At 43.1% G+C, this 12,139-nt stretch overlaps 1 protein-coding gene across 2 annotated transcripts in view; it reads left to right on the forward strand.

Moving 5' to 3' along the window:
* The window catches only part of LOC307221199 (gastric inhibitory polypeptide receptor-like), a 76,397-nt gene that overhangs the window by 11,133 nt on the left and 53,125 nt on the right, over positions 1-12,139 (forward strand). For both annotated transcript variants that reach the window (XR_013841324.1, XM_079985573.1), the window contains exons 2-4: positions 6,943-7,123; positions 10,081-10,180; positions 11,875-11,982. Coding sequence is in view for 1 of the 2 variants with exons in the window: in XM_079985573.1 (XP_079841699.1) it covers positions 7,067-7,123; positions 10,081-10,180; positions 11,875-11,982 (265 nt within the window). In the remaining variant the exon portion in view is untranslated. The remainder of the gene's footprint in view (positions 1-6,942; positions 7,124-10,080; positions 10,181-11,874; positions 11,983-12,139) is intronic.

Below are 12,139 nucleotides of genomic sequence, written 5' to 3' on the forward strand. Positions count from 1 at the left end.
AGTTTCTGTTCCTCCATATTTATTTTTTTGATAGTTAGGATATTTACTGGGGACAACCACCAGGGCGTTCTCCATTCTAACAATTTTTTGTTTTTTTCCCAAACTTCATATAATGGACCCCTAATAATGTGATTTGAGAACCCTTTATGAGCCTTCTCTTTATTTGCCCAGAGGTAGGCATGCCATCCGAACCTGTTGTCTGCACCTTCAAGATCCAATAAATCAGTGTTTTCCAAGGTTATCCAGTCTTTAACCCAGCATAGGCAGGAGGCCTCGTAGTATAATTTCAAGTTAGGGACTGCAAGTCCCCCTCTCTCCTTTCGGTCCGTAAGTAATTTAAATCTTATCCTTGGCCTCCTTCCCTGCCAAATAAATCGTGAAAGGGTTTTCTGCCAATCTTTAAATAATTTTGACCCCCTAATTACTGGAATATTTTGAAACAAGAACAGCATTCTTGGAAGAACATTCATTTTTATTGTCTCCATCCTACCCATCCATGAGAGGTTAGCTCTGTTCCAAACATCCAAATCTTTTTTAATTTCCTTCCATGTGGTCGTGTAATTATCTTCAATTAAATTTATGTTTTTTGATGTAAGCCATATTCCTAAGTATTTTATTTTTTTTACCACCTTTATCCCATGTTTTCTCTCCAGTTCTTCTCTTTCCTCAGCACCCAGGTTTTTTGTTAACATTTTAGTTTTTAGTTTATTCAGTTTAAAACCGGATAATTTACCATATTCTTCTAAGATCTCCAACGCCTTGCCCAGACTGCCTTGCGGTTCTTCCAAAGACAACATTAGGTCGTCCGCATAAGCTCTTAGTTTAAATTCCTTCAATCCTATTTTAATTCCTTGTATCTCTCGTTTTGATCTTATTCTGTTCGCCAGTACTTCCAATACTATAATAAATAATAGCGGGGAGAGGGGGCACCCCTGTCTTGTACCCTTCTCGATTTTAAATGTGTTTGTAAGATTATTATTTATTACCAATTTGGCAAATTGGGTTGAGTATATTGCCTGTATTCCTTTCAAGAATTCACCTTCTATTCCTGCCACCTCCAGAGATTTTATTAGGAACAACCAAGAGACATTGTCGAACGCCTTTTCGGCATCTATGAAAATCAATGCCGCAGGTATATTATTATTAATCTCCAAATATTCAATTATGTTTATAATGTGTCTCAAATTATCTTTCATGAACCTATTTGGGAGGAAACCCGCCTGGTCCTTATGGATTAAATTTATTAAACATTTTTTCAGTCTGTTTGCCATGATATCTGCGTATATTTTATAATCGTTATTCAATAACGATATTGGCCTATAGTTCTTAATGTTCAATTTATCTGTATCCGGTTTTGGGATCAACGTTATGAAAGCCTCCCTCCAGGACTCAGGTATCTTTCCTCCTCTTAGTATATTATTCATAGTCTCGCAGAGCGTTGTTGCCAGTTCATCTCCCAAAACTTTATAATATTTTGCCGATAAACCATCCGGACCCGGTGCTTTCCCTAATTTCATTTTTTTAATCGCGTTCTGGATCTCCTCTATACTTATAGGTCTGTTTAGTTGAGATTTTTCTTCTTCCGCTATGACCTTTCCTTTACAATTCTCCAGATACCTTTCTATTTGGATTAGATCTTCTTCTCCTTTTTTATATAATTCCTCGTAGAATTTAAGAAAATTTTTTTGTATCCTTTTTGGGTCTTCTATCACTTCTTCTTCTACTTTTATTTTATTTATCACATTTTGCTTTTGTCTTTTCCTCAATTGCCAAGCCAATAGTTTTCCAGTTTTATTTGCTGATTCGAAATATCTTTGCTTCGTTTGCTTGATTTTCCATTCAATTTCTTGGTTCGTTAACATCGAGTATTGTGTTTGTAATATTTTTATAATTTGTATACTTTGATCATCTTTTGGATTCTTAATTAGTTTTTTTTCAGCCTCCCTTATTTGTCTGAGAATTTCTTCCTTCTTTTGCTGTCTCATTTTCTTCTTATAACTATTTTGTTGGATAAAGAAACCTCTTAGGACCGCCTTACTGGCATCCCATACCACTTCTAAGTTTGTTCCTGTATTTAGGTTCAGGTCAAAATATTCTTTTAATGTGGCTTTAGCTTTTTCTACAACCTCATCATTATCTAACAAGTATTCATTTAGCCTCCATCTAAAACCCCCTTGTGAAGTGCCCTTTAATTCCAATGTTATTGAATTATGGTCGGAGAGGGTTCTCGGCTGGATTTCACATTTTGTAGCTCTTAAGGTTAACTCCCTTGAGGTCCAAATTTGGTCAATTCTGGCCCAGCTTTTATGTACCTCTGAGAAAAAAGTAAACTGCTTTTCTGTTGGGTGCTTGTGTCTCCATATGTCTATCAGATCCATATTCTCTTCCAGGTCTTGGAATGATTTTGGTAATTTCCCTTGGTTTCGTTTTCCCCTTTCTGTTTGTCTGTCAATCTCTGGTGTTGGCACCGCATTGAAATCTCCCAATAATATCGTCCTATTATTTTCTAAATTCATCAAAACTTGTTCTAATTTCTTGAAGAACTCTGGCCTATTGGAGTTTGGGGCATATATATTTACCACATTAATCTTTTCTCCTTGAAAGTTGATTTGCACCCCTAATATCCTTCCTTCTTTATCTTTATATATCAATTTAGGTTCCCATTTTGCATTAACATATATTACAACTCCCCTTTTTTTTTCTGTCATGGAGCTTATAAATTCCGTTCCTAAATTCTTATTTAACAATACATGTTTGTGCTTTTTGGCTACATGTGTCTCTTGAATACAGATTACATCCAATTTTTTCTTTTTCAAAACATTTACAATTTTATTCCTTTTAGTTTTGTCATTCAAACCATTTACATTCCATGTTAGAATTTTAAGATTCATTATAGTATTTATCTACAATTAAGTCAGTAAATTACCAAATTAAGTTTCTCCGATTTAAATTCGGGTGGTTTTACTTTCTGTTCCTTCTTCCTCCTCACCTACTTCTTCGTCTCCTATCTCTCCCCCCCTCTCCCCCCCACCCTCCCCCCCCACAACCTCCAATCCCGCATCATCACCCTCCTCCCCCCCTCCACCTCTCCCCCCACTCCTCTCCTCCGTTCTCCCAAGATCTTTCTCGTATCTGCGTAGGAATTTACTGACTTCCTGACTTTCAGTAATCTTGAATCTTTTTTCTTTGTAAAAAAAGGAAATCCCTTCTGGGAATTCCCATCTGTGTTGTATACCGTTCCTTTTTAGGATGTTGACTAGCTGTTTGTACCCTTCTCTCTTTCGAAGAAGTCTGATCGGAATTTCTTTGAAAATTATAATTGGTCTTCCATCTATTATCAGTTTCTTCTGGTAGCTTTCTCGCAGTATTATGTTTCTCAATTCTATCGATTTAAAGATTACTAGACAGTCTCCTGGTACCTTTTTCAGTTTGTTTTGTTTAGATCTTATTTTTATTCTAAAAGCATTTTCTATAGCTTGTGCTACTTCTTCCTCTTTTAAGGTTAGCCACTTTGCCAGTTCTTTAATCATTTTTCCTTTAATGTCTTCGTTGATTTCCTCCCCTACTCCTCTAAATTTTAAATTTGCCTGCTTTTGTTTCATTTCCATCAATGCTAAATTGTCCAGAACTTGGTCCTGACTCTTACTCAAATCTTTAAAGTTCTCCTTCATTTTCTCAGCTTCCTTTCTCTGATCTCTCATCTCTCTTTGCATTTTTTTGTTAGAGTCTTCTACGGACTTTGTTCGAGTCGTTAGCTCTTTTATCTTATTTGACAACTCTCCAACCACACCTTCTATTTTTTTATCAATCGACTCCTGCATCTCTCCTAGCTTTTTCTCCATGTGAATTTCATTCTGTTTAAATTCTTCTTTTATTTTCAACCATAGTACGTCTAAGTCTTTAATTTCTTCTTGTCGTGAAGTTTTTCTCTCTATCGGTGTACCTATTGACTTCTTCCCATCCTTTCCCGCCATCTCCTCCACCCCCTTAAATTATGAACAAAGTTTTAATCTAGTTTCTTATGACTCTCCCCTAAGGGGCGCACAATCTTATACAAATCTATTTAATTCAAATGCTTTACAGGTCTGCCTTTAAGCCGGCTCTGAGTACTGTATTTTAAATCAAGTAAGACTACCTTATTCAAAACGCAAGTCCTATTTTTTTTCCTTGCAATATCTCGTCTACTGCTCAGCTAGTTTCCAACAGTCAGGCAAAATTGTAGGCTTATTAACCACTCCACTATTTGGTAATACACTACCACCTAGAAGTTGTTACACTTGCGTGTTAGGGGGGCACTCAAAGAAAGAAAGAAAAAAAAAAAAGATATTAATTAAGAAAAAAGAGGGGTAGGGGAAAGAGGTAGGGAGGGGGGGTGGCCTGGGGGTATAGGTTCAGGAAAGGTGAGAAAGGCAGAGGGGAGAAAACAGAAACCCAGAATTAAATAAATGAAAAAGTTGTGGTTATGTTCCCTTCCTTTGGTTAGACTTCAGCCACTTGTTTGGCCTAATCCATTTTCACGTACTGGGAGTGGTTGTTGAGAAAATTCTCCAGGTTGTGCTCTTGTCAGATTTAGAAAGGGGAGAGGGGGAGGGCGGAGACAAAGAGGGAAAGCGGAGAAGAAGCCAAACAGAGGGAGGGGCAGGGGAAGGATCCAAGGAGCCAGAGGGTTCAGAAATTTCAAAAAGAAGTGGTGCGTCGAAGGAGAGAGAAGAGTTTAAATTTGGAACCTTTCGAAGTCTCTTTATAGTCCACAAGAAATTCAGGTCCCGTTGTAGTCTGCCAATAGTCCACGGAAAGGAGAAAGCAAGTTTCCTGACTTTGCGCTTCTCTACTGGAGCCTTCAGGTCACAATTATCTTTTATTAATCCAACAAAAGGAGAGGGGTCGTAAGTGAGGCTTCTGTTTCTCTGAGAACATTGATCCGCTCACGGGTCAGTTGAAACCTGGCAGCGTTGTTGCAATGTAGCAGCCTCCGTCGCGCGGGTTATTTTTCCAGATATAAACCTTTTAATTAGGTCCCTTACGGACCGGCGGAGTACAATAAAGACCAACTGGGTTACTATAATTCAGAAGCGAGCTCTAGCGGATCATATGGACGTGGGTCTTATTCAAATATTCCCTCCCGTTGTTAAGAAAAAAAAGCAGAAGATAGAAAACCGCACGATCTATAAAGGAGGAGGAATAAAAAAAAAAAAACCGCCAACCAGGCAGGAGGAAAAGGGAGGTATACTCAGTTCAACACCATTTACTTCGGGTCTTTTGCTCCGCTCTCCCCTTCCCCCTCTTGTTTCTTCCACTCCCGAACTATATCTTTCGGTAACCCTTTATATCCTCCTCTTATATCCGCCACACTTCTTCGCTTCACCCAAAATGCAACAAAGTCTTTAAAGTTTTCTTTAGTTTAGCTACTTTCTTTCAGTTATTTTCTCGCCCCGCTGAGCTACCGGCAGGGACTTTCGCTTTTCTATTGCTACAGCGGGCGGATAGCTGATTCATTGTTTCACTCTTCCGATTTCGGTTTCAGCGCCATCTTAAATCCGAAAAAACAGGTCGAGCTCTTTTGTTTAATCTCTTAACATCCTTCGCTCCTTGGTTTCTGTCTTTCAAATTTCAGTCCCCACGTTTGTCACACACCACCAAGGGCATCTGGATTTAAATTTGCAGAGGTTTGACGCTTTTTCAAAGGGAGCTAGAGGCATTACCGCATGGGGCTCGCAGAGCTTACCGGAACGCGTTTCTCGATCCCGTCGCTTCCCGGACTTTCCCCCAAAAAAATTAGAGAAACCCGAGAAAGCTTCTGGACCACTCCAACGCTGCTGGCTGCGCTTCTCTCAAGGGGGCCCCCCTTGAGATTTGGGGTCGCAGTGCCTATGCGTTGCCCCTCCAAAACCCCATGAAGTACGGAGAGCCTTCTCCGCGCTCCCTCACTGCTAGCGCTCCAAACCGGAAGCCTCGAGTCTTCTCTTCTCATGAGGTGGCCAAAGTCTTGGAGCCTCAGCTTCAGGATCTGTCCTTCCAGTGAGCACTCAGGGCTGATTTCCTTCAGAATGGAGAGGTTTGATCTTCTTGCAGTCCATGGGACACTCAAGAGTCTCCTCCAGCACCAGAATTCAAAAGGATAAATCCTTCGGCGATCAGCCTTCTTTATGGTCCAGCTCTCACTTCCATACATCACTACTGGCAAAACCATAGCTTTAACTATACGGACCTTGGTTGGCAAGGTGATGTCTCTGCTTCTTAAGATGCTGTCTAGGTTTGTCATTGCTTTTCTCCCAAGAAGCAGGCGTCTTTTAATTTCGTGACTGCTGTCACCATCTGCAGTGATTGTGGAGCCCAAGAAAGTAAAATCTCTCACTGCCTCCATTTCTTCCCCTTCTATTTCCCATATATTCTGCCCAGTGTAGTTGTCAAACATCAAAATTAAAAGTCCTTTTGTCTTCAGGACTTAGCTGGCTCATGAGTCTCCTCCAGCACCATAATTCAAAAGCATAAATTCTTCGGCGATCAGCCTTCTTTATGGTCCAGCTCTCACTTCCATACATCACTACTGGGGAAACCATAGCTTTAACTATACGGACCTTTGTTGGCAAAGTGACGTCTCTGCTTTTGTTGAACAAGAGCCCCATGTCAATGTGAACTGAGCATCCGGACTTTGCCAGTATGCGATTGAATCTCATCTAGAAATCGGAACTGTCTGGAAAGGCTCTGTGTTTTTTTTTCTTTTAAATGTTTTTTTAAAAATTGATTTTTAATTTCAGGTAACAAACCCATACAAGGAATATGCAGCTTAGTAGTTCTACAGAGAAGAACGTAAAATGTTTAATAGACTATTGTATTTTAATATTCTGTTGAAAGCAGCCCAGAGTGGCTGGGGAAACCCAGCTAGATGGGTGGAGTATAAATAATAAATTATTATTATTATTATTATTATTTCACCCCCAGAACTCTTCCACCGAACGTGGGTCCAGTGTGGATGGAGGCGGACCTCTACTGCAAAAGGCTGCTAGCCAGAGGAGCCTGAGATGGATGAACCTCACTGGGCTCGTGTCTGTTCCTCAGCTGAAGCATGCAGGGATCCCTTGATCTCTTCCTTTTGCTTGTTTTGCTCCAAAAGAACGCGGAGGTGAGGCTGGGGGAGAGGAGCAGGGTCTCATCCGCATCCTAAAACAGCGGACATTCGGGTTGCGAACATGATCCATGCGGGAATGCACATTCGCAACCCGCAGCGGCGCCTCTGCACATGCGCAGGTTGTGATTCGGTGTTTCTGCGCATGCGCAAAGCGCGATTTAGCGCTTTTGCACATGCGCGACCGCCAAAACCCAGAAGTAACCCTGTTCCGGTACTTCTGGGTTTCGGCGGGTCCGTAACCCAAAAAAACGCAACTTGAAGCGTCTGTAACCCGAGGTATGACTGTATTGTAGACAGGGCCAGATTTAGGTTTGATGAGGCCCTAAGTTACTGAAGGTTATAATAAAGAATAGTAATAAATTGTTATTTATACCCCGCCCTTCCCGGTTTAAAAACCGGGCTCAGGGCGGCTCACAGTAAATATAAAACATTGATGAAAATGTGACTGAAAAACAGCATAAAACAGCATAAAATACAACACAAAATGCAGCATCAATATCAATAAAATTCTAAAATTCAGGGGTCATTTTTTTTGGGGGGGGGGGACAAAACAAAAACCCCAGTCAGTAGACATCAAATGATCACCAGGGCTAACTGGCCAAGTTGGTCCTACTAGGGCCAGCATGGAGACCAGGGGAGAATTTAAATGTGGGGTCCCAGAAAGGGTTTCTTCATAGAAGATGAAAGGGGGAAAGGGAATAGAGGATCAGGCTAATTCAAACTGAAGGCCAAGCGGAATAGCTCTGTCTTACAGGCCCGACGGAAGGAGGTTAAATCCTGAAGGGCCCTAGTCTCATGGGACAGAGCATTCCACCAGGTCGGAGCCATCACTGAAAAGACCCTGGCCTTGGTGGAGGATAGTCTGGCTTCCTTGGGGCCTGTCCTTTGTCAACAACAAATGGCTGCTGTTTTTTGTGTTGAATATATGCTACAGTGCAGTCATACCTCATGTTACATTTGCTTCATGATATGTTTTTTCAGGTTGCATCCCGCGGCGACCCGGAAGTACCGGAAAGGGTTACTTTCGGGTTTCGCTGCTCACGCATGCGCATAAAATGACTTCACGCGCATGCTCAGAAGCGGCAAATCGTGACCTGCGCATGCGCAGACACGCAAACACGGGTTGCCTTCTATTCATGTTGCGAACGGGCCTCCGGAACGGATCCTGTTCGCAACCAGAGGTACCACTGTATATGGTAATTTATGGGCCTAATAGGTATCTAAAGCCATTTGTGCATGTTGCCATGCAACCAGTCCATGCAGAATGTAGGCACCCTATATACAGAAAGGAGCAAACACGTGATATTTTAGGGAACAGGCTAGCAGGCGGGGCCCATGACTTACATCATAGGAGCCTACATAACACAAAACACCGTTGCTGTATGTAGGTTTTATTTTATTTGTTTTTTATCTTATATTTTGGAAATGTACATCCAGGTGTGTTTTTTTTCCTTTAATTTTTTTGGGGGCCCCCAAGAGAGTGGAGCCCTAAGCTATAGCTTGTTTAGCTTATACAGTGGTGCCTCGCAAGACGAAATTAATCCGTTCCGCGAGTCTCTTCGTCTAGCGGTTTTTTCGTCTTGCGAAGCAAGCCCATTGACGGCTTAGCAGATTAGCGCTATTAGCGCTATTAGCGGCTTTTAGCGGCTTTTAGCAGCTTAGCGGATAAGCGGATAAGCGGCTTAGCGGCTTAGAAAAAGGGGGGGGGAGGAAAAAACCCCCGCAGGAACTCGCAAGACATTTTCATCTTGCGAAGCAAGCCCATAGGAAATTCATTTTGCGAAGCACCTCCAAAATGGAAAACCCTTTCGTCTAGCGGGTTTTCCGTCTTGCGAGGCATTCGTCTTGCGGGGCACGACTGTACGTTAATCCGGCACTGATCAGAGAGTTGGGAGGGTTGCCTAATTCTTTCGGGTCTTGGAACACCTTTGGGAATCTAAGAAACATGGGCACCACAGAATCACCCAAATCACAGAAGGAAGCTGGGCACTGGGCCATGTTCAGAACCAACCCAAACAACAGATAAAACAAACAAACAAAACCTAATAAAGCACAGGCAGCCCCCCCCCCACCGCCCCAAAGCCCTCAGTTTATTTATTTTTTTAATGAAAGGGGCAAGGTGGGGGAATGAACCTGCAGGCTGCAGGTAAAGTACACACTAAGCAAAATAAATATACGTCCTGCTGCTGTGCTGTTGTTCAGGGGCCTGACACACAAAACTGCAAGCAAAGCTTTTTCTTTGGCGTGGTGGTGAAGTGATAGAAATTGCTTTCTCTGCTTGCTTTCTGTGGACCAGGCTGCAATTTCAAGGCCCAGGTGCAAAACATTTAATAATAATACCGTATTTTTCGCTCTATATGACGCACTTTTTCACCTCCAAAAATGAAGGGGAAATGTGTGTGCATCCTATGGAGCGAATGCAGGCTTTTGCTGAAGCCTGGAGAGCGAGAGGCGTCGGTGCGCACCGACCCCTCTCGCTCTCCAGGCTTCAGGCAGCTATCCGCAAGCCTTCGGAGCGTGGCAGGAGTGCCCACCGGGCTCCGCAGGCTTGTGGATAGCAGTGTGTTCTGAGGGCTGGGGTCGGGGAAAGCTTGGCCTTCCCCCGTCCCCAGCACACAATCTTACCTCCGCTCCTGGACCTGTTTTGGGCTTCCCCCGCCCCAGCCCCGCGACTAAAAACGAAGCCGAGACAGTGAGCGGGATCCATCCCACTCAGTGTCTTGGCTTCTGCCAAAGCCACGCGCAGCCTCTCTCCCCCCCCCCTAAAAACTAGGTGCACCCTATGGTCCGGTGTGCCCTATGGAGCGAAAAATACAGTAATAAGTGGGCAACTAACCTAACTAAACATCAGGCAACTTTTGGAAGAGCTATGTCCTCTGGACAAAACCTTTAGGTGACTAGCTGATATGTAGCCGTTGTTGTTGTTGTTTCATTTCCCTCCCTTGTCGCAGGCAAGCTCCACCGAAAACTCGGCCAAAGAGATGTTTGAGGCATGGCAGCAGTACCAGGCAGCCTGCTATCGCAAGATCCTGGAGGACCCGCGTCCCACAAGTGAGAGAGAGTGCAAGGGATCTTCTTCCCCTTTGGCCTGATCCAACGGAGTTTTTCTTATGCTCTTAGCAGTATAATGAAGTCTCTTCCAAACCACTGCTTTATTGAGCATCCGTCCCGGTTTGTTTGCACAGTGTCTGCAGAGAGGTTAAACAGTGTTGCGTCAAGTAATTGCTGTCCCATGTTGTAAATAAAAATTGCCCTTTTCCCTTATGGGGTATCCAAGAGCCCATATAGAGTCCTTACATAGGTTCCCTATTGGTAGGAGAGAATAACAGAGGCCAACCAGAGAGTATTGAGAAGCAAAGCAGCTAGTAAGCCTGATCTTTATTGATCTGTTGCAACAGGGTGCTCCCCTCACCTGCAGGAGAGAGGAGGAACCCAGAAAAATGGCACGCAAGGCCTTATAAAGACTTCTGAAATTGCCACCCTGTAGATCAAGACCACCCCCAGAAACATCATACATACATCACAGAAGGGGTTAACCTAAGACCACCCCTCAGGTACATCACACCTACATCACAGAAAAGGCGGTCTAAAACAGACATTTGAATGTTGTTTTTCTCCTGTCCTTGTTTATCTCCTGTCTGGCAGGCTACTTGATTGGATTGCCTGGGAAGCCTGGCCAGTCTTTTGTAGTGATAAATACTTAGTTCCTGGGCCAGGTCACAGGCTCACACCCTATTCAAACACAGACATACCCTTAAGACAGGATTTGTGAAAGAAAAGACAACAGGGAGGCTTTTCCACTTTGACCTTGCAGAGAAAACATTTGCTCAGTTTAGGAATCAAAATGGTTCCAGGTCGTTCTTCCTGTGCAGATCTATGTACGTGCTTGGTTGGTACATTTATGAACATTTCCATATATCTAAGACCATAAAATTCCTATCATACCCACGCTTTCCAGTTCATTCATTTTCCGTATTGCAAAAAGTCTGATGGGGGGGCGGGGCGGGGAGGATCTGTTGTCCAAGGTTGCTGATGAAAGGTGTTGCATGATCAAAGCTGATGATATACAATCTGATCATGCAACCTGAATTTGACAGCATGTGATTGAATCTCCAATAATAGGCACAGCTTTGAAATGTCCCAACTTGCCCACCCTCCCACCCTCCCTCTCTTTCATCCTTCCTTCTCCAGGAATCCATAATCTTTTATGTTCAAATGTCACCAATAAGCGGTATCTTGCAAATGAAATTTCTTGTGCAAGGCTGTTTGGCCGGAACTCCAAAATTTGCCCAACTTTCCCCAAGAATGGCATTTCGCTTTATTTATTTCTGTTTCGTTTGTTTACTAAATTTGCGTTAACGCCCTTCATCCGTTGAATCCAGGGCGGTTCGCGACACAAAAACACCAGATTAAAAAAAACACGGAATACATAATATAAACCAGAAACAACCAGAAATAAAAAAAACCACCCATTCCCCCCACCCCCTCTCACAAACACATTTTAAAGTGTATAGGTTGGTTGTTTTCCGATACCTGATTTACTTGTTAATGTTCACAAACGTGGCTCCCCAACAACTGACATTCGGAAGGTAGACTTCTCCTGAAGGCAGAAGCTCTATTATGCCACCATGACCAGCAGTCATTGAAAGATCCCCTTCTTCCTGCTGTTGCTCTGTCCCTTGGCTTAATCCCCCTTTCAAAAGCGTTGAACGACCTCTTCCCCCTTTGCTCTGCCCTTCTTCCAGGTATGGTGTGCAACCGTACATTTGACATGTACGCCTGCTGGGGCGATGCTCTTCCGAACACCTCTGCCAAGGTCCCTTGCCCCTGGTACCTGCCTTGGCACCAGCAAGGTAAGTAGCTAAAAAAGCCAATGCAATTCTGGGCTGCATCAATAGGAGTATAGCATCTAGATCAAGGGAAGTAATAGTGCCACTGTATTCTGCTCTGGTCAGACCTCACCTGGAGTACTGTGTCCAGTTCTGGGCACTACAGTTCAAGAAGGACACT

This window comes from Podarcis cretensis (assembly GCF_951804945.1).
Source record: "Podarcis cretensis genome assembly, chromosome: 8".
Lineage (NCBI taxonomy): Eukaryota > Metazoa > Chordata > Lepidosauria > Squamata > Lacertidae > Podarcis > Podarcis cretensis.